The sequence below is a fragment of the Benincasa hispida genome, chromosome 3 (genome assembly GCF_027475165.1).
Source record: "Benincasa hispida cultivar pf3 chromosome 3, pf3_genome.v1.1, whole genome shotgun sequence".
Taxonomy (NCBI): Eukaryota; Viridiplantae; Streptophyta; class Magnoliopsida; order Cucurbitales; family Cucurbitaceae; genus Benincasa; species Benincasa hispida.
In genome coordinates, this window is record NC_143480.1 from 67,404,917 (window position 1) to 67,426,872 (window position 21,956).

General features: G+C 28.7%; 2 protein-coding genes across 3 annotated transcripts; one reads left to right on the forward strand and one right to left on the reverse strand.

Annotated features, from left to right (window-relative positions):
- The first annotated feature begins 6,832 nt into the window (after nt 1-6,832).
- LOC120073202 (calmodulin) lies at nt 6,833-8,198 on the forward strand. The gene is made up of 2 exons (XM_039025886.2): nt 6,833-7,168; nt 7,545-8,198. Exons 1-2 carry the CDS (start codon nt 7,093-7,095, stop codon nt 7,916-7,918), a joined length of 450 nt encoding a protein of 149 aa, XP_038881814.1. The 5' UTR covers nt 6,833-7,092; the 3' UTR covers nt 7,919-8,198.
- Nucleotides 8,199-9,447: 1,249 nt separating this feature from the next.
- Nucleotides 9,448-14,001, reverse strand: UBC22 (ubiquitin-conjugating enzyme 22). Of its 2 annotated transcripts, none has more exons than XM_039025885.2 (7): nt 13,767-14,001; nt 12,072-12,204; nt 11,402-11,546; nt 11,234-11,311; nt 10,884-10,996; nt 10,645-10,748; nt 9,448-9,994 (listed from the first exon to the last, which is right to left on the reverse strand). In XM_039025885.2, the coding sequence occupies exons 2-7, from the start codon at nt 12,072-12,074 to the stop codon at nt 9,640-9,642; spliced, it is 798 nt and encodes a 265-aa protein (XP_038881813.1). In that variant the 5' UTR covers nt 12,075-12,204; nt 13,767-14,001; the 3' UTR covers nt 9,448-9,639. The 2 variants fall into 2 exon arrangements, with proteins under 2 accessions (XP_038881813.1, XP_090167712.1); XM_090311586.1 differs by having other exon boundaries at nt 12,072-12,612; nt 13,767-13,905.
- Nucleotides 14,002-21,956: the final 7,955 nt, after the last annotated feature.

Consider the following 21,956-nt stretch of genomic DNA (forward strand, 5'->3'; position numbering starts at 1 on the left):
TCTGAAACTTTGTACTTGAATAAATGTTGCAGTTATTATCACAATTTCAATGCTAAATTCGATAATTGTACACCTAAAATAATGAAACGAATGATTTAACTTAGAATTACGAAAACATTTGACCCTAGATGCAAAATAAAGCACATAAAAAAATAATAATAAACTCAATTTTGGCAACCAAAAAACACAAATTGAACTAATTGAAAGCATCGACACATAATTGAGTGCTTTGATAATATAAAAAATGTACCCAATTTATTTTAAGTGTAGAGTTTAAATTGTACAACTTTTAGATCGTGACTTGTATAGTATCATGAGTGTGTTGGTAACTTGAATAGAATTTTGGATTGTCACACTGTTCTAAATTATCATCCCACCTTTTCAAATCTCAATTTCGACTTGACATTCTAACGCATTTTTACTCTAACATTTGTTTTGAAAATATTTATAAAAGGTAGAGTAATATTACAACTTTTGAACAAACATAAGAGGTTATTTGGGGAACCGTAATGGGAAGGGTTTGTAATGTTATGTAATCTAAAACCCATGTTTGAATTGAGCATTTTGGGAACAATTTGTGGTGTCATACTTATTCTGTTCCCACAATTTTCAACCTAACCCTCTTTCCCACCATTTTCATGCTTCACAAACCTATTTATGTTCCGCTCTCAATTTCTCATGCATTCTAACACTTTTTTGATTCTCAATAATCTTGATTACATTCTAGCATCTGGACAGTTCTTAAGTATTTTTTAAAACAAATGATAAAGTTTAAGGATTTTTTTTAATAAAATTATTGTTATTATTATTATTATTATTACTATTATTATTATTATTATTATTATTTGAGAAAACATTAATTTATGTCTTTAAACTTTGAACTTATATCAATTAAACCATAAACAAATAATTCCGTCACTTTTAATTCTAAACTTTTGTAAGTATATCAATTTATAATCTCTACTACATACGTTCCGTATGGATGATCATTATGTGAGATCTATAATTTTATCAATTAAACATCTAACTTTCACAAGCGAATCAAATTGGAATCTTGGTTATGATTTATTTAAAAATTATTCATGCACCAATATAAAATCTTAAAGAAAATGTAAATTGATAAATTAATTAAAATTCAGAATTTAAATTGATACAATTAATAGTTTAAAACTTTAATTAATATTATATCCGAAGTTAAGGGACATAAATGGATATTTTTTCAAATCTCTTCCAGATTTAAAATTATTTAAGAAGTAAGTATGGTAGTCCAAAAAAACAATCCGGATTTGTTCCAATCCCACCTTATTCTTGGGCAAAACTAAAAAAATAATTTTTTTTATTTTTATTTTTAATGAAAGTGTAGAGTGGTTGTGAAAAGAAAAAAAATAATTTTGTGCAGTTACTTGTATACCCGATCCATAATTTTGCAACTCCATTTTTGTCCATATTTTATTATGTATGCAAAAAATCCGATGATCCGAATAACCGATTAACCTAACCCAATACGTATAATTTGAATTAGGTTATCAACTCATTTAGATTGGATTGAGTTTAAATAAATGAAAATATTAGAGATTGGGTTGGTTCATGGATTCATCTAAACTAGCCCGAATAAACCCGAACTTATTTTTAATTTTAAAAAAGTATTTTTTTCCTAATAATACACATATATTTATTCTAATTTTATTTAATTTATTAGTATTTTTAGATAATTTAACTTCTTAGCATTTTTGAAAGAAAATTTTCATAATATAAACGGAAATTGAGATAATCTCAATTTAGTATATAAAAATTATTAAATAAATTTAACATGTTAAACTTTTATTTGTTTCTAGAACAAAAATTAAAATAATTGATCAGATTAATCCAAACCAATCAAACCCAAAATGTGGTTTGGTTGGATTGGATACATTATTTAATATGAGTTATTTGAGTTTAAGAAACTTACGATCCAAACGATTAAGATGAGCTTAAAAAAATACTTCAACCAACCCACGAACATCCCTAATTCATCCTATTTTTGTCTATACTTAATTAAATAACATGTTTTTTTACCAAAAACTAATTTAAATTACATGTATTGTTTCATGGGTATGAATATTAAATACATATAATTTAAATGTATGAGATAATTAATGTGTGTTTGGATATGTAGAATAATTAATGTCAGTAAATTTATAAATAGGAGTCTCACCCTTCATCTTAAGGGGATTGGAAGCTCTAAAATACAGGGCGGGCAACCGGATAGGAATAGGGATGGGGAGTGGGGATTTATAATCTCATCCCCACCCCATTGTCCGTTTTGGGGAGTCGGGATTCTCCATCCAGAGATTGGATCCCATTGGAAAATTTTCTCATTTATATTTTTATATTTAATTATTTTTTATTTAAAATCAATTAAAATTGGTATTTATATTTAAACTTTAAATATTTTATATAACAAATTGGTATTATTATTATTATTTTATTTATTTAAATCAATAATTGAAAATTTTTAGATTTTTTTATTGTAAATTTAATAAAAAGTTGAAGATAATTTATATTATGAAATGAATTAAAAAAAAGTCAAAAAAAAAAATCAAAAGAATAGCTACTGTTATATATAATTTTATAAAAAAAAAATTGGGTCGAGGAGACCCTCCTCGTCCCTAGGAACCGACAGAGATTTTTGTCAACCCTACGAAAATAAGAAGCTCTGAAGATCTGAATAATTGAAGATCGAAGCTCTGAAGCTCTCAACTTCTGAATACTGAAGCTCCCAAGTTCTCAAACTCCAAAGACTGAAGCCCTCAAAGTTTGAAGAACTGAAAACCAAAACTCTTCAAGCTCTCACGGCTAAAGCTCCCAAGCTCTAAAAATCTGAAAACCAAAGACTTTGGAGACTAAGACTCAAAGTTCCTGAAGACATCGAAGTTGAAACTCTAAGAAGATTTGGAAGAATTAAACTTCTTTTAACGTTCGAAAGAAAGAATTAAAGGAACATATATTAGAGCTTGTACCTACATATACTACAAATCAATCCAAATACAAAGTTTGAATTTAGTGAAGTAAATTTCTTTAAAAATCTCGTCGAATAATAGAAAAATGAGCTAACTTATTTATAAATATATTGATAGGCATTTATCTGTGTCTATCATTGTCTCTCACTAATATATCACATTTTACTATATTTAAAAATATTTCCAACAGTTTTGACATTTAAAATAATTGTCCTATTGTTATATTATATTATGTAATCACTTAAAATAAAAATAAATGATATTTTTTTACATTAAACATGAATTGAATATAAATAAATTATTACAAATAATTAATTAAATAAAAATTAATTGGGTTATTAATCATTCAAAATATAATTTTATATTAAATAGTTAAATATAATATATTAACTGAAATATATTAAGTCTAACTAACATATTTATATTTAATAATTAATTAATAGTAACGATTAATTTTATAAATTAATTAGTTAATATTTTTACTATCCATCTTTTATGTATATATAGAGTTTTAAAAAACTCATGTCCGATGGTCTTAAAATTCTATTCATAATATTTTAAAAAGACATTTTTTATGAAATAAATAAGATAAATGTCCATGTCAAAATTTGTGAAACAAATGAGTGTTATTGTCATCCCTAGTAATGATATATTATTTTTAATAAAAAATTTGAATACTACCTTAATTCATATACTTTTAATTTTTGTTCATTTTAGTTGATGTATTTTTAAAATGTCATTTTGATCCCTATATTTTTAATTTTATTTTATTTTGGTTCTTATACTTTCAATTTTAGTTCATTGTGATAAATATAATTTTAATTTTGGTTCATTTTAGTATTTATAGTTTCAACTTTTGTTCATTTTGGTCTTTGTAATTTTAGAAAGTGATCATTTTTTCATTTTAAAGGGATTTCGAAACGTTCATTTTTTGAAAGTTTAAAAATAAAGATAAATTAAAATTAAAAGTATAAGATAAAAATGTAAAATTTTAAAATATAAGGATTAAAATGAAAAAAAAAATCAAAATACAGGAACTAGTAAACGGAAAAATGATGGAAGGATATTTTTCATTAAAATAATAATATCCAAAAAGAATATTCAAATATGAAAAAGAAAAAATTAAAGAGGGTGGAGCCCACCACAGAATAGACAGAAGGCGACCGGTTCGCATGACGTGGCAGTCAAAAGTGAACCAAATGACCACGCAGCGTCCAACCCGCGTAACCGCGTTCTCTCTCTCTCTCTCCGTTGACTCATCTCTTTTTATTCTTTTTTTTTAATATTTAAAACTTAAGACAGGGAAACTTTTAACCACCCACCACCCCCCCGAATTTTACTGCGGCCCTGTAATTTTTTTCCCACTTCACTTTTTTCCCCGAGTAAAAAATTTGTAACCCCTTCAGTTTTACCGTTACGTGGAGAGGGCAAGATCCCATACGGCCGTTACCACAGTATTATTTTTTAAAGCTCTACGTGTTATGGTATTATTGGTTTTTAAATTCCACGTGGCAGTATGATAGGACAGTTTTCCTCCGATTTTGATCCCTTTGGATCGTACGTGATTCTGTCTGGAGGCTCTTCTTTTTCAGAACCTTTATCTGTTAATTTACCATTTTACCCCTAGTGGGTTGGCTATTTATGTTGCAAATTCCAATTTTGTCTTTTGGAAGTCGAAATTCCTCAAATGCCCTTGATTTGTTTTCCAAGCTTTTTTAATCCAAGACATAAGTTCTAATGTTTTCTTTATATTTTTACAAGTATGTGTAGTAAGAGTGTTATTTATTTATTTTCAGGGATAGTTACCAATGTATCAATCAAACACAAAATATTAACATATATAACACAATATAAAAGAATTTATAGATATAACAAAATTAAAATCAAGTTCTCAAACTTATCAGTAATATCTCCAAGAGTCATCGTTGATAGATTTTGCTATATTTACCATTTTTAATAAATATTGTTACGTAGTTAATTATTAGTTCTAAAAGTACCATTCGCAATTTCTTTTTTTATATATTAATAAATTTCAGCTTCTATGATTGGTTGGATTTGTATAAGAATTTGAATATTTTTGGTTGAATTTTGGGTTTCCTTTTTCAAATAGCTTGATTTCTAGCTTTTTTTTCTTTTCAGAAGAATTTGATTTCGAGTTTTTTTTTTTCTCTCTCTCTTAAGTTTAAAATTCAATTTAAATGAAACTAAAATATTAAGGTTAAAATTAACCCAATTCAGTATATTAATAGAAAAAATTGACTTGTCTTTTCTTTAAAGATTCCTTCTAGAAAGTTGAAGGTATATAGTAAAAAGAAAAAAACATTGGTGGGTTGTTTGAGATATTTCAATCTTTAAACTTTTTTAAATTCCTCAAATACCCTTGCCTTTTCATCTTTTGACATTTTTTAAAAAAAATATTGAGTCAAAGAATGAAGTCATTGTTTAAATATATAACTATAATATTTCCTTTATTTATTTCCAATAACATCATAATTCCAATGAAAAGTGTCCCTATATACCGTAGAGAAATATATTAAGACTATCTTTTAAAAATTAGATGGTCAATCAAATAATCATTCTTTACTTCAATCTTGGTTAGTATAGTAAATATAAGTTAGAATGATTTGAACTTCTAATTTTAAAGAAAAAATTGTATGTAGCATAATTCATAATAATTTTTTTAATCCATTTGCGTTGATCTTAATAGAATTCACTTTAAATGGACCATAATAAATTTTTCAAAATACAAAAACCAACCCAATCATCTTTGGCTTCTGTTTTAGTAGTTCTACCATCTGTTTCCTTTGTGGGAATTCAAAATCTGGTTGATTATGAAAATACTCTAAATATTTAGAGAGAGAAAAAAATGAGATGACATAACTATAGTAATTACTCCTTTGGGAATTACCAAAGGATATTCATATCGAAACAATACTCAAACATAAACAAATGTATTTCATTATATAGATAAGTTCATAGTTAGAAATTTCTTCAAATTAGATGATATTTCATATACAGATTTAACATGTGAAAGTTTAATGTGTAGTTTCTTCAATTTGAATGAGTTATGTTTGATTTTGGTCAAGTATTAATTCAATTGAGTCAAATTTAACAAATGTTTCAATTCTTATTTTTATTTGATTTGATTTTGTATTTTGGAGAGTTATTAAATTGTCAGCCTTCAAATAACAACTTGTTTATTCCTTTGTAGCATCACATTCAAAATTGAAGAGTTCTCTACTTTCTTTATTTCTTTCAATCTTGAGTCGAGTTGAGAGTAAGTATCCAAGAGTTTTGCCAAATTCAAACTTGCAATTTTACTAGAGTTAGTCGTTGTATTTTATTGAGACAATCAATTTAGTCTGCCTGCAATCATACATAACAAATAATTGTTTTTAAAACAATACTTATTAGAAATGTGTCACAACTATTTATTGGCATCTCCATAATATCTTGAGGTTCTTAGTGATTTCAATTCATAAACCTTGTTATATCACATAGCTTACTTTTGGATTTGAACATTATTTATTTTGTATTTGTGTGTACTATATCTAATTAAGGTATAATCAATTTACTAGTATATCCAATTTTTGGATATCATTTCTCCTAACAATTACTGACTAGTTCGAGGAACAAAATTTTAACCTAAGAAACTCAAATAAAAAGGGAAAAAAAACATATTATTGATTTAATCTTCAAAAGGGCATAATGGTAAATTCACCAACCAAATGACGGAAGAAAGAAAAAGGCAAAAAGAAAAGGTGAAAATGAAAGTGGTAATTAGGAAAAAAGAAGAAGGGTAAAAAGGTAAAATAGTACGAAAGAAAAGTCTAGATTCGAAGCATTTAAAGAGGAGGTGGAGCGCTCGTATAGAAAAACCAAACTAATTCTCCAACGTCCTTTACAATTTCAACCAAAAAAGAAAAAGAAAAAGAAAACACCTCTCTTCTTCATCTTCTCCGGCCGGTGGCCGCCGTTTCCCTCTCTCTCTAACTTTCTCTCTCTAGGTCCTATACTTTCGAAGTTCTTCTTCTGAATCGTTTCCTCGGTGTAAAAGACTACTGCATTTCATTATCTTCTTCAGTAATCACCAATGGCGGATCAACTGACCGATGATCAGATCTCTGAGTTCAAGGAGGCCTTCAGCTTGTTTGACAAGGACGGCGACGGTTCGTTCTATTTTTATTCTCTTTCTTTTGATTCTGCATTGCTTTTCCTTCTTATGTTCTCATCAGTATGCCGGATCTCTGTTTTCCGTTGGATTTTTTTTTCCTGCATCTGTGTTTTCTGTGATTTATACCGATTTTTTTTTTTTTGTTTATTTCCGGTTTTATATATCTCTTTTGCTATGATCGAGGATTAGGATTAGCTTCTCTAATATCTTGTTCATTCGTGTCGGATCTCTGCATAATTTTGCGGATTCAATTTTGATTTATAAAAAGTGGAAGCTGTTATGCTGCGAGATGATTATTCTGATTCTGAGTGAAAAATTAGGATATCACGAGTTTCAGTTCACTGAATTTGTGTTTTGCCGTGATCTTTCAGGTTGTATCACAACCAAGGAGCTTGGTACTGTTATGAGGTCGCTAGGTCAGAATCCAACCGAGGCGGAGCTTCAGGACATGATCAATGAGGTGGATGCTGATGGTAACGGAACAATCGACTTCCCAGAGTTCTTAAACCTCATGGCTAGGAAGATGAAGGATACGGACTCAGAGGAAGAGTTGAAAGAGGCATTCCGTGTGTTCGATAAGGATCAGAATGGCTTCATCTCCGCTGCTGAGCTCCGCCATGTGATGACGAATCTAGGCGAGAAACTGACCGAAGAGGAAGTGGATGAGATGATCAGAGAAGCCGATGTGGATGGCGATGGCCAGATTAACTACGACGAATTTGTCAAGGTCATGATGGCCAAGTGAGCGTCATCATATCCTTCCTTCTACTATCACCAAGAACTAAATGATAATAATCTTAATAAAAAAAAATGAAAAAGGGGGATGATTGTTGACTTCATTATAATTGGATCTTCTCTTGGTTTGGTCTTTGATTCTCATCATCATCCATCAATCTTGAGTTTAAATCAAAATCCATGTTAGGAATTAGTGGTTTGTTTTCTGTTTGTGACGTTTTGAGTTTGAATATGTATCATCATCATCATCATCATCAATCATGTGACAAAGAAAAAGTGTTTTTGCTGTTCCTCTTTTTCTTTCTTTCTTTTCCTGCTTTTTATTCTCTTTGCCAACGCCCAACGTCAAGTTCTTCTAAAGAAGATTTAAATATGGTTGGAAGTTTCTTATTATATCATTTGGATTTTGGCCTACCATCCATTTTTGGAAGAACCTTGTGTACTAAACAACTGAAATTACCTTCTCACCTCAAATCTCAATACCATATATTTATATATAAAGTATTATTTTGGTCCTTATTGTGCGCGGTTTAATTTTAGTCTTATACTTTCGAGGATTATTTTTAAATATAGAAAAATAAGCAATTTAAAATATAGTTGAATAATTTATTTATAAATATAGTAAAATGACACTGATAGATGTCTATCATTATAAATTGTGACACCTCATATTTTTGGTAGTTTTTTTCATTTAAAACAATTACCTTTAAGATGTTTAATTGTAGATCTTTAATTTTAGTCTTACATAAAAGTTATTATTATCATTTAATCAACTTCAATAAAAATTAATGTTGAGAGACTAGATTTAAGACTTTTTTTTTACTTATAAAGACTAAAATTTGAAAGTTTATGGATTAAATTGAACAAATTTTAAAATATTTGAATTAAAATGATATTTCAATTAATTTTTTAATTTTAATTTTTATTTATATTGCCTACAGTCGGAAAATATCTTCTTTGTATTTCTTTAACTTTGGGTGATCTAATTATTAAAAAAATCTTAAGAATCCCTCTGCTGAAAAATCCTACCTTTTTGAAAGGGGAGAAAAAAAAAGTCAAGAAACTCTCAAGTCGTGGTTTTGGATTTTATAAATGACGGGCGCTAATGATTTTTGCAAAAAAAAAATAGGGGTTGGTGAAGTTAACGAACTTGAATGAGTTAGATTTTAGTGATTTAGTATAAATCAAGAAGATTCGAATTCATTCAACTTTATGCTCTTCATATAATATAACAGACATAGTATCGAAATCACTAATTAGTCTTTTATTATAAATCTCGGTTTGGATGTGGGTTCTTTTGGCAAGTGCTATTTGGAATGTTGCTCTTTGCGTAAATGTTTCTTACACAAAACATAAATAAAAGGCCCAAATGGTATTTTTGCTTCCTACAATAATAGTTAACTAATAGAATATTGAATTCTGAGTTTTCAAGTCAATTCATACTCATCTCAACTCGACCAATATAATTTAAGGCAAATCTAAGCAAAATTTATGCAAACATTTATTTTTAATGGAAATATTTAAAAGGAAAAGGAAATGTTGAAGGAAGAAGTCAACTCCGTAAGTGATTCAGCCAATGAAAATGTGTTCCTTACAAGTTGGTTGCACAACACTTCTTTTAACTCTCAGTTCTAAATTCTTTTTTTCTAAAGCGCCCACCATTATTGAACAAGAGAGCTAACCTTAAAAAGCTGGCCATTAATTTGACATTTTCACTCATTTAATATAACATCACAATCTCTTCAAGCTTTTCTTTCTTGCATCTATCTTCTTCTTGTCACTCTGCATTTTTAACGGTCCAGCTTCCTTCTTGACCACTGCTGCAACCGCCCCCCCGGAGCCCCCAACTCCTGATTCCGAGGCTGGTGTCGAAACAACATTTGGCTGCTGTTGCTCCTGACCACCTCTGACTGCAGTATTAGAATGGGCCGTTGGACATGCCAAAGGCAATGCAGCAGATGTGTTTATCAGATCTGTATTAAGTGCCGACGTATTTATCGGGTCGACATTGAGGGCGGTTGTGGACTCCGAGATGGCTCCAGTCTTGAATTTCGGTTTTGGCTTTGCATGGATTCCTGTATAGAGCCTGGCAAAGCAAGATGAAAGTTAGCTACTTGTTATTTGACCATACCATCATCATTTATCTTTCCAAGGATGAAGTTACAATTTACTAGAAAATTAAATTCTTCCTAACAACAAATATAGAACACAACAGAGCAGTGGATGTGAAAATGTGAAAAAAGCAAACATGGAGGAGCGAGCATTGTTGAAAATAATAGTACTTTTAAAGAACATTAATTAAGATTTAATCTTTGTTGGATAACCATTTGGTTTTCAACTTTTAAAAAACCAAGCTTAGTGTTCAAAGTGAACTATATTAAGAAAATTGGAAGGAAACCAACATAAATCTCAAAAATAGAAAACCAAAAAACAAAATTGTAACCAACAGGAGCCTTTTTTCTTCTTTTTCTTTAAAGTGTTTCTTTCTAAGTTTTCCAGAGTTTCTAAAATTTTCACATAATGTTTCAGACGTACACTTCAAAACGACTTTTCACCATCCTAAAAGTTGACCAAATTCACTCTTAGTTTGAATAGTGATTATTGGGTCCAACATCACATGCGTGCACCAATAAAATCAACTGAAAAGCCCTACCTAAATTAACAATAATAAGCATTCCAGCATTTCATATCACCTTATATCATAGAACAGATAATTCGGAGGGGGGCCTGACTCACCTGGCATGTCTGGCATACTCATCATAATTTTCAAGCAGCATCTTGCCAGCTTGTTCATTCAAAGCCGATTCTGGAAACGGTTCAATCAGTAGACACCTAACAACCTGTTCCACATAACACCTATCATACACAGATTCTGAACAAAACATTTTAAACTGAAATCAATATACTAAAGCATTTTTAAAACAGTTCTCCTCAGTCAATGAAGATATTAGGCAAGAAACATGAAGAGGAATTACAATTAGAACATGTCGCAATCCGAGGCTTGGATTCCAATCCTTCTTCAAAGTGTTGACACAAATCTCACCATTGGTTGCAATGTTCGGATGAAAGATCTTTGTAAGGAAGTAACCTGTAAGGAAATTAAGAAAAATTGAGGAATAATAGGATCTAAGGGTAAGAATAAAAGAAACGGAGAAGCAGAGAAGGATTTTTTTTTTTTTTTTTTTTTTGCAGGAAAGAAGAAATTCAATTTATCAACGACTCATACAGATCAGATCCTCAGATAAATATGGTCCACAAGATGAAATCAGTTATAGGCCAAAGCTGTTAATGTCACAAATTATACCAAATGATTATCAGAGCAAACCTTTGGGAGGAGAACATGGGAAATCATGAGACAATATCAACTTCATGCGAAAGAGACCATTCTCATAGGGAGTCCCGACTGCAAGTGAAACAATCACAATTCAGTTAGAAAAGTGAGCTCCATGCCAGAGAGATAAAACTTAAGTTATAAAAGTGGTAAACCACATGCCTGGGCCTTCAATATCAGCAAATATTGTTGAGAAGTCATCATCGTTAACACCTACTTTTATGCCTTCAGGAGGGGATTCATCTAGGCTCTTCAACTCCTTTGCAAGTTGCTTTATAACGTTTGGCGGAAGATTTTCATTAGTGGCCTGAAACAGATTGAAAGGAATGCACCATTAATGGGGTATAGGAAGGTGGAAGGAGAAATCTTTTTTCATGGGATCATTGGGTGTTTGTATTTAAACGATTCTACATCAAATCAATTCAAAAATCCAGTAAGAAAACCATTGGATAAAGACATGAAGAAATACATTCTTCCTAATTGTTTCTCTTACTCCCGGTCCCCTTGAGGCCAAAGATAAGGGGATCCAATGTTTTTAAATGCCCGAGGGCCTTCTGGAGTCTAGGTGCAAAGCGCACGCAAAGGCGCGGGTTTTTTTTTGTGAGGTGCACTATATATAAAAATATTTCATTAAAAAGAGAAAGCATAGTTGAAGTGAAAATATAGAAATAAATAAATAAATAAATAAAGACCCCAAATACAAGAAATTTTGCATTTAGGCTAAGTAAACTCGATTCTTTTAGTTAATAAAAAAGGAAAAGAAAAACCTGCACATGGAATTGGGGGGTGCGGGGTCGTCAAAGTATATAATGTGCAATAGGCCAAGAATTACCATATCAATGGGGTAAAAACAAAGCACTTCTATGCAGCTGCTGGATTGAATAACTTTTTTCAACAATCAACAGAAACTGAGCAGAAAAACTTCAACTTTGCTGAGTGTAAGCAATCCAGTGGCAAGGAAGAACCTGCACATGGAATTGGAAGTTAACGTACAAATTACAACTTAAAGTCAGACTTTGGTGATGACTAAAAGGTATTTTATTGATGTAAGTTGAGATACATTCACATTCAGAACATATGAATAGGGCATCTGTACTAAATTCATGTTGCTTAGCAAAGGAACAATAGATATCTCTAGAGTCATGAAACATCGAAACCTTTAATAAATTTAAGAAATAGGTGCCGGGGTTGACAAAAAAAAAAAATCATTAGAATGCTCAATGTAGCTCTAGTCAAGCTTCTGCTCAATTTCAAGAGAAATGTACACGACTTGTGACCAGAATCTTCTCTAGGACACATGCTTTTTGAATGCACCAGATCAAGGACATTGAAGAATTGACAGAATTGGCTGAACAAATTCAAAGGGGATCCACCTGGCAACATGACCAGATTAATATGCATGTAGGTTGTCCAAATTTAAGATATTATACCACCTTTGTACAAAGGTATTCTAACCCATCCCAAGCAGAAACATAAAACAACAATATAGTTAATAAGTTGATAGTAGATGTGCCACACATACCAAAGTGTATGTTGCCACTCATTGCATAACTGCATGTTATAGTTGTAATTACTATAATCATTTCAGTAGACGAGAGGAGAGATTACAACTAAGATGGACAACCATGGTTAAGGATTAAATCCTAGACATTACCACTTTCGCATGGACCCACAGAGTCACAGACATTGAACAGCATAGACGTCTGACAGTATATGAATAACGGTTGATTTCGACTTCAAGACTCCAAAATCAAAGTCGAATTATATATAGCTACCACATTTCCAGGTCTTTAAGCTTCTAAATGAATTAGGTGCTACGCATAATTCTACAAAGCTTACACCACCAGAGTGAAGAACAATAAAGGAAAAATCGTGACTTATACTAACAAATAAACACCGCCAACAAACTTTGAAATCAATAGCAATTGACCACTGATTTCTACATAATTTTCAAAGCAATTACCAATAGAGCACCAAAATCAAACATCAGCAAAGAGCATTAAATTTCAAAAAACACTTCGGGTTGTTAAAACCCTAAAAGAAAAAGAGAAGCTTCATAAGGGCAAAACATTGCTAGGAACTTTTTCTTCGCATAAAGCAAGGTCTCAGAGCAGCATTTCAAGGAAGTGATACACGAATCAGATGCCTGGGCTTTTTATCAATAAAAAGAATAGAAAAAGAAGTGAAGATTGCTTAAATTCATAAACTTTAGCAGCGGAAGAACAAACCCTCATAGAAAACAAATGTTCCAATCGACGGCAAGAACAACCAAGAAAAACCCTAATTCTCCCAAAATCCCCCATCCCCATTTGCACATCCAAACTAAAGTAACAAGAACAACAAACGCATTTCTCCTCATCGGAAAAGAATACAGCAATTAGCAACTAAAGAGATCGAAAACTGGCCGATCGAACTGAGATTGACAGTGGAAACATCATACACAGTGAGAAAGACAAAAACTCGGAAGCTAATCAAAAGATTGGTGTACAAGTGACAGAAAAGAAAACCCAGGTGAGAAAATTACTACCTTTGAAGAATCTCCGTGGCTCTGATTATACTCAGGAACCAAACAGAGAGAAAGAAGAAGAATGAGCGTAAACAGAGACGATGAGAGTTTAGAGAGAACAAAGCTTCTTTCCTTGAAATGATTGATTGATCAATTGATTGAGGATTTAGAGAGTGGAGCGTTTGAATATTTATTTATGGATTATAATTTCTTTTTTAAAAAAATTGAGGGAATACATTAAAATATATATTAGTGGAAATAAATAATGTTATTTTCAAGAAGGGATTAATATATATAACAAGTCTTTTTGCCAATAACGTAACCGTCATGAATTTGTATTATCAACTTCAAAGTTTAAAGTTCAATCATTTTATCTATAATATTGTTAAAAAAAATATTTTATTTGATAAATGATATAATTCAACTGGAATAAATTTGTTCTATCGACCTTGAGGTGTTAGATACGATCCACCCCTTCTACAAAAAAATTTATATGGTAACCATTTGTTTTTTCTTTGTCAAAAGAGCAAAGGAATGTAGCCCGGAATCCAATAAAGTATTTTTCATTTCAAAATTAATTAAGAATTCAAATATTTATTCAAGAAATTAAGTGAAAACTTATGGTATGAAATTTATGAGAAAAGAAGCATAAATTTCAAAATCTAAAAAATAAAAACAAAATCGTTACTAAATGGAGATTTATATTTTTTTTTTCTTAAATTGACCATGGTTAGAAATTTAATCATTAAATTCATGTTTGGTAATTAGTTAGATTTTTATTTTTGAAATTTATAAATTCTAAAAATGAAAAATCACAGACAAAATTGTTATCCTATCTTGCCTAAATTATAATTCATAACAATTTCATTTTTAGTCTTTTTAAAAAAAAAAAAAAATAGGTGGGTTTCTTTTGAATTCTTCAATTATTTTTTTTTAATGGAACACTTAAACTTCTAGTGATATTTTAAAAGCAAAATATCATTTGAAAACTAACCTTTAAACAAAATCAGTGCTTTACTTATTTTTTTCATATTGGTTAAAAAAATGATAAAACATAAAAATTTATGAATAGAAGTGATGTTTATAAACTTAATCTTGAAAGCAATACAAACTAAAAATCAAATGGGTGAAAAATAGTGTTTATGAGTATAAGTTTGAATTCTCACACTCTACATGTTAGTTGAATTTAAAGAAAATGTTTAAATCTTATTTTGGTCCCTGAACTTTGAATAATGTTATATTTTCGTTCCTAAAGTTTTAAAAATATTCGTTTTAGTCCTTAAATTTTGAATATTGTTTTATTTTAGCCTCCTGTAACTTTAAAAATATTCGTTTTAGTTCATAAACTTTTAAAAAGTGTTTATTATGGCCCTTGTATATTAAGATTTTTGTTAACTTTTGACAAAATGACGAGATGACTTGTATTTTTTGATGACTAAACTACCAAATTAAGCCAGTCATGTTAAATAATCTAAAGTTTCAATTTTGAATATGGCAAGGTGAGAGAATATAAAAGACATTTTTAATTCAAAATTTTGGTTGTTCAGTATTTTAGTATATTGGTTGTTGACATTTTACTTTACTTTCATTTTACTCAATACATCTTGAGCCCAGTAATTTAAAGAATACAAGCTCCTACACATTCTTGTTAAAGAATTAACATAATTTTAATGGTAATGACTAAAATAAACACTTTTTAAAAGTTTAGGGACTATAACAAATGTTTTTAAAAATTTAAAGACCAATAGAATAAGATTCAAAGTTCATGAGCTAAATTGTGATTTAAATCTAAAAGAAAACTATTATATTTTAGAAAATTTTTAGACTTGCAAAAAAAAAAAAAAAAAGAAAATCAAAATATATTTTGATGGCCCACTCTTTTGAATTTATTTGTTTGTGCTTTATTGGCTTTTTTATTTTATTTTATTAAACTGCCCCTACTCTTTTATTTTTGGCTCATTTACTTCTATTTTATTTTATTCAATTAATTTGTGTCAAATCATCATTCATTAGATTAATCAACACTCTACATCAACTTACTTATCTACAGAAAATTATATATAATCACAAAAAAGGAAAAAAAAAACTTTTGTCAAGATTGAAGTAATGATGTGCTAATTTTTGAAATTAAGATTATAAACATCTCTTTTATCTCTAAAATTATTCTTTAAATTTTTGTTTTTTAAAAATTTAGCTAAGAATTTAATTATTTTATTCAAGAAATATAAAAACTATTGTATAAAACCGAGAAGGAACCGATGCAATATTTAAAAATCAAATAATTATCAAATAAAATTTAAAATATTAAATATTTCAAAATAATTCAACCAAAAACATTATAAGTTTGTCTCCCTAGGTAAAATTATTGTACTTACAAATAAAAGGTTTCAAGTTTTCAATTTCTCTTATTTATTGATTTCTAATTTTCTTAGTTGGTTGCTAATTCTAATAAAAATTTACTTTGTCTAAAAATAATAATAATAAAAGTTATTCCCAAGTGAATTTTACGCCCCCCTCTAATTTCAAATTGAGAGTCACCATCTCAACAAAATAAAAGTAATACAAAATTTATTCTTGTTTATGAGATATAAATATTGGGGACATTTATTTTTTATTGAAGGATGAAATTTAAAATTTATAAAGAAAATCAATGAAAAAGAATTGAACTAAAATGGAAAATAAAATTGAAGGTTTTCTATTAAATAATAGTTTTAAAAAATATTTAGAAATTAGATTAAAGTGTTACTTTTACTCAAGTTCGTGAGTTACAAATATGTTTTTATTTATTTATTTTTTAAGCGACATTTGGTAGAATAAATTTAAAAAGAAAAGGGACAAAATAAATTATAGAATGTAAAAGTAAAATTGGAAATTAAAAATTAAGTAAATATTTAAAAAATATCTAGAATTAAAAATGAAGTCAAGATAAATTTTTCATGCAAATTAAAGAAATAAAATATTGACATGTCGTAAATGGATGAATTTGACATCATTGTTGAGAAACATGAAACCAATGATTAAAATAAATGTCATTATATCGATATTAAAATTTTATTACAAATATATTCATATCGGGGTTGATTGTGACAAATAATAAATTACTGGGAGCTAATTGATCAAACTAAAAGTTTAGGAGTGTAATTGTAACAAACAACATAGTTGAAGGGAGGGGATGATTGATAAATTAAAGGAGCAGGGGGCAATTATATCAAATCTTATAGTTTACGGATGGTGGTTTGTGCAACTTTCTTTAAAAATAATATCGAATTATCATTTTCATTTTGTACTTTGATACCACTTTTGTTTTGGTCCGTTTATAAATAGAAGAAGAAGAACAAGTCTCTATATTAGTGTTGTGTTGATTTTGAGAGTTATTTATTTATATTTTACAAAGTTAGTGGGTTAAATACATAAGAAAAAAAAAGTTCTCACATCTTGAGAGTAAAACACAAACAAACCACAACCACAAAAGATAGAAATGAGAATAAAAGACAACAACTAGACATACTCAAACGATCTAAATAAGACATCTCAAGGAAAAATATCTCAAAAAGAAGATTCTACCGAGAACAACACAAAACAACAGAGGTTGACCTCAAGTCAAGTAGAATCATAAAGGAAGACATCAGACCAACGATGTGACAAATCAATTATGATAGGCGCAAGGTAGCACCATAGACACAGAAGCTACGCTATCGTTAAAGAAGATCGATAACAATATACTAATCCACTAGTCAAATGTTTCACGTTGACGATGCCTTGTACTAAAATGACAAATCCGTTTAAGCTTTGCATCTCACTGAAAATTCCTATGCAATTTATTGTTTATTTACTGATTAAATTGAAAATATTTTTATAATTAGTCTTTTCTTGTATAATAATCATTGTTAGTATTTAACTAACCTTGTTTAAAAAACAGCTTGAAATAACTCATTTTAAGATTTTTTTTAAAAATATATGGACTAAAACATGAGACTGAAATGATATTTTAATCTCGTAATAATAACAATAAGATAGAATGTTAAAATACTATGGTTAAATTGAAATTTTAGTTCTTGAATTTATAGATTTGTGTCTATTTAGTCCCTGAGCTTTAAATAGTGCCTTACAGGGCCTTAAACTTTCATGTGTTTATATTTATTTGATATCTGATCTTCAAAAATGTTTAATATATAGGTCCAAATTAAAATTTTGTATCTAATAAACTCTTGAAAATTTCAATTTTATGTCTAATCAACTAGTGACTTATTATTATTATTATTATTTTTAAATTTACGAATCTACTAAACATTAAATGGAAACCTTAGAGTTAAATTAAACATAAAGTCAATTTGTATCTAATAAATCAATTAATTTTTTTAAAAATTGGACTTATTAGATGCAAAATTAAAAAATCAAGGACCTAATAGATGTTTTAAAGTTCACAAAAGACCTTTTAGACACAAAATTGAAATATCAATAACCTATTAGATTCTCTTTTAAAAGAACTTTAACCTTTTAGACACAAACTATAAAGTTTAGGAACTAAAGCTATAGTGTAACCAAGTACTATTTTGGTTAGGTAATTTGAGGTTCATTCCATTTCTTCTTCTGTACTTTTAAATGTGAAATTTAGTTAATGTATTTTCAATAAATATTTAAATTAGTTTCTATCCTTAGCTTATGATTAATTTTTTCAAAATAATAATAATAATAATTAGTCTTGATCAACTTTTTTTCTTTATACATTTTGAAAACATATCAAATTGTTCCTCCTCTTCAATGAAAATTATTGTTATTTAACCCTTTCTTTTTAATTCAATAGTCGGTAATGGAATTTAAAAACCTAGTATTTTCATCGAGATTATAATATTAGTTGAGCTATGTTAGAATTGGAATAAGTGCTATAATTTTTACTTGATTAAAAAAAAAAAAAAGTGCTATAATTTTTGCCTCAACACTATCATTTGAATATTCATTAAAAACAAAGTCCCTAGTGTATTTGATGAATATTATAAAACATATATAAAATACAAATTTGTGCGACTTGAAATTTGGTGAGTTTTAAATGGTTTATTGAATGGTTGATTATGTGCATTAAACTAAGGTTAATTTTGTGCTAAAGTGTAAATTTGTGAGTATTAGGAGAATTTTACTTGTCTTGTTAAAATTAGAATGTAAATTAAATGAAGTTTGAACAAAAATTAAAAGTTACAACTCATATGTGTACGATTTAATTTGATTAAATTAAAAGCTTATATGAAAATTGTTTGTTACGATATGAATTATTCCTAAAATAAAGAAATGAAGTATTTGAATATTAATAAAATTAAGACATTGTGATAATAACACATCTTACCCAAATTAGTAGCTAATGTGTCAAAAAAGAACCATTGATATAAATGACCTAAGTGATCTACTTTATGTTAAGTAAATATGTGATATAATTTAAATAATATATTAATGATCTATAAAAAAAAAAAACAGAAGGATAGTTCAACAATAATGATTAAATATTTCATTTTTTTTTTATAAAAAAGTTGAGGGTTCAAATCTCCTTACTTGCATTTATTTTACTAGGAAAAAAAAAGAGAAAAAAAGGAAGAGAAAATTTAGTCATATTTGCTAGACGAAGTAAAAATAACCCTCCAATAAATTTGCTAATATGGCAACAATTTTATTATTGATAGCAGATTCATATCTCCTACTTTCACACATATATATTTTTAAGTAGATGTACGTAGATTTGAACCTTTGACTTAAAAAAAAAATGTCAATTACAACTTAACTATGTTCATAGTGTCGGCCCTCAAACTCTACATATTGTTGAACTAATAATAATAAGATTAAAATACCATTTTGGTCTATGAATTTTAAAGTTTGTTCAATTTTAATTTATGAAATTTTAAATATCTAATTTTAATCCTTATATTTTCAGTAAATCTTAAATTTAGTTTGTAAGGTTGATTTCTTGTTAATTTTTTCAATTTTTTTTGTTATTTATTAATATTTTTCCTCTAAAATTTAAAAATATATTCACATATTATATTTGTTAAAAACAAACACAACACTACATCCATGTATTAATTTTTTTTTAAAAAAAGAAATGGATAAATAAATTTGAATTTGAAATTGAAAAAGAAAATGGAAAGTATAAAGTAACGGTCAAAGTTTGCCGACAAATTAGGGGGAGACGTTGAGATGAGCTGGAAAATCTGAATGTTGAACAAAACTAGCCGTTGCTCTGACTCAGCTTTTCTATCACTTCAAGGCTTCAAAACTCTTTACCTGTTCTTCGTCGTTTTGCCTTTGCTTAAAAACCCAATAAAAAAAACATTTCTTTTCTGTATTCTAAATGGATTTAACTATTTTTTAAAATTATCTAATTCAAATGGTCAAAATTTCTTTAAATAACATTTTAGTTTTAATTGTGAAATTTTAAAATGTACAATATTAATTTAAAAAATAAGAAAATCTAATCAATGTTTAATATTTCAAGTTATAAGCTACCTCATTTTTTTTGGGTTAAAATTAAAATAGCTACATACTATTTTGGATATTTTAAAGTACAAATACTAAAATTGAACGAATTTCATATATTTGAGATAATTGATTAAAAGATCCAATCTCAAGATTCAAACTGATTTTTGTCTCACGTTTTAAAATTTAAGAATTTCGACATCTTGCTTATATAATCATCAAACAATTTTATAAAATTACCCTTTTATTTTTCTCTCTTCGTCCTTCCTTTGATTTCTCTATTTTTTCTCTCTATTTTCTTTTTTCCTTCTTTCTTTTCTACTTCTTCCTTCTCCTTGTGCTTCTTTCTCTTCCTCCTCTTCCTTCTTTTTCTCTAATGCTTTTCTTCTTCGATGTGACCAACTTTGGCTTTTTCGTGTGCGTGATCAACTTCAGTGAGACCATGCAACTAGATTTGGTGAGTCCAAATGATCAGCACTGGTCGGCTTCTTCTTCTTTCTACATTTTTAATTTGTGTTCTAGAATGAGACCGATCATAGAATAGGGAGATTAAGGGGGAGAGCAAGATTGAATGCTTGAGAGCAATATAAAGTGCTGAGAGCGAGATCATGAGAGAAAAGGGAGAAAGGGAAGCAATTTGTAAGAGAAGAAAGGGAGGGAGAGTACGAGAGAGAGGAGAGAGGAGAGCGAGAAAAGAAGAACGAAAGAGGAGCATGAGCGAGCGAGATGCCAATTCATGTCCATGAGGGTTTCATTTTGGTAATTTCACCCCAATTTGACATCATCAAAAGATTTAAAAAAACTCATTTTCAAAAAGTAGGAAAAATCTCATTTTCTTCCATATTTGGGTCATCCATTTGGGCAAATCCTACACCAAAATGATATGTAATCCTATAATATATTATTATTAGGGAAAATTTCAAATTATACATTTAAATTATGGACGTGGTATCAATTAAAACTCAAGTCTTCACTAAGTGTATAAATTTACATGTTCCTCCAGATTTCGTCATGCAAATATCACGTGAAGCTATTTTCTATCAATAAAACTCCTAAACATACATAAGAAAATCAATTTAGATCATTCATTAGGATTATATTTGAAAATTGTCAATGCATCAATTCTCACGCGTGGGTAGACTTCTTCAAATGTTGGTTTTAGAAAATGGACAATTGGAGTTTATGCATGGATGATTATCAATGAAAATGTTTATAAAATTTAAATTGATTCACTTGTAAAAGTTTATGAATTTTATTGATACAATTTTAAGTATCACATTATATTTTTTTAAAATGAAACATTATAAAAGAGCAATAAATTAATACACTTACAAAAGTCGTGCAAACATGTAGGGGTAGAACCCAGAGGGTCACATTGTTTATGTTGCATGCCAATCAAGTTTAATTACTGTCTCAATCACAAGGTTAGATTTATTGAGGAAAAAATGGTATATAAGAACTAAATATACTAGCAAACTGATTACACTTCAACTAGAAATAATAAACTCAATATATAATATTCAAACTCAAACATAAGCTAGATGATGTAACAAGCTTAGATATGGAAATAATCAGAGAGTTGAAAGAACCTCAAAATCTTTGGAGATTCAAAACATAGTCAAGACACGCTTCCGATAAGCATTGTCTTGAAGATAATTATTCGCTTTGCACAAGCTACAAGCAGACTACAATGATCGTCTCAACAGGATACAATGACTAGCTTTGATAGAACTGCAACCTCAAACTACTTAG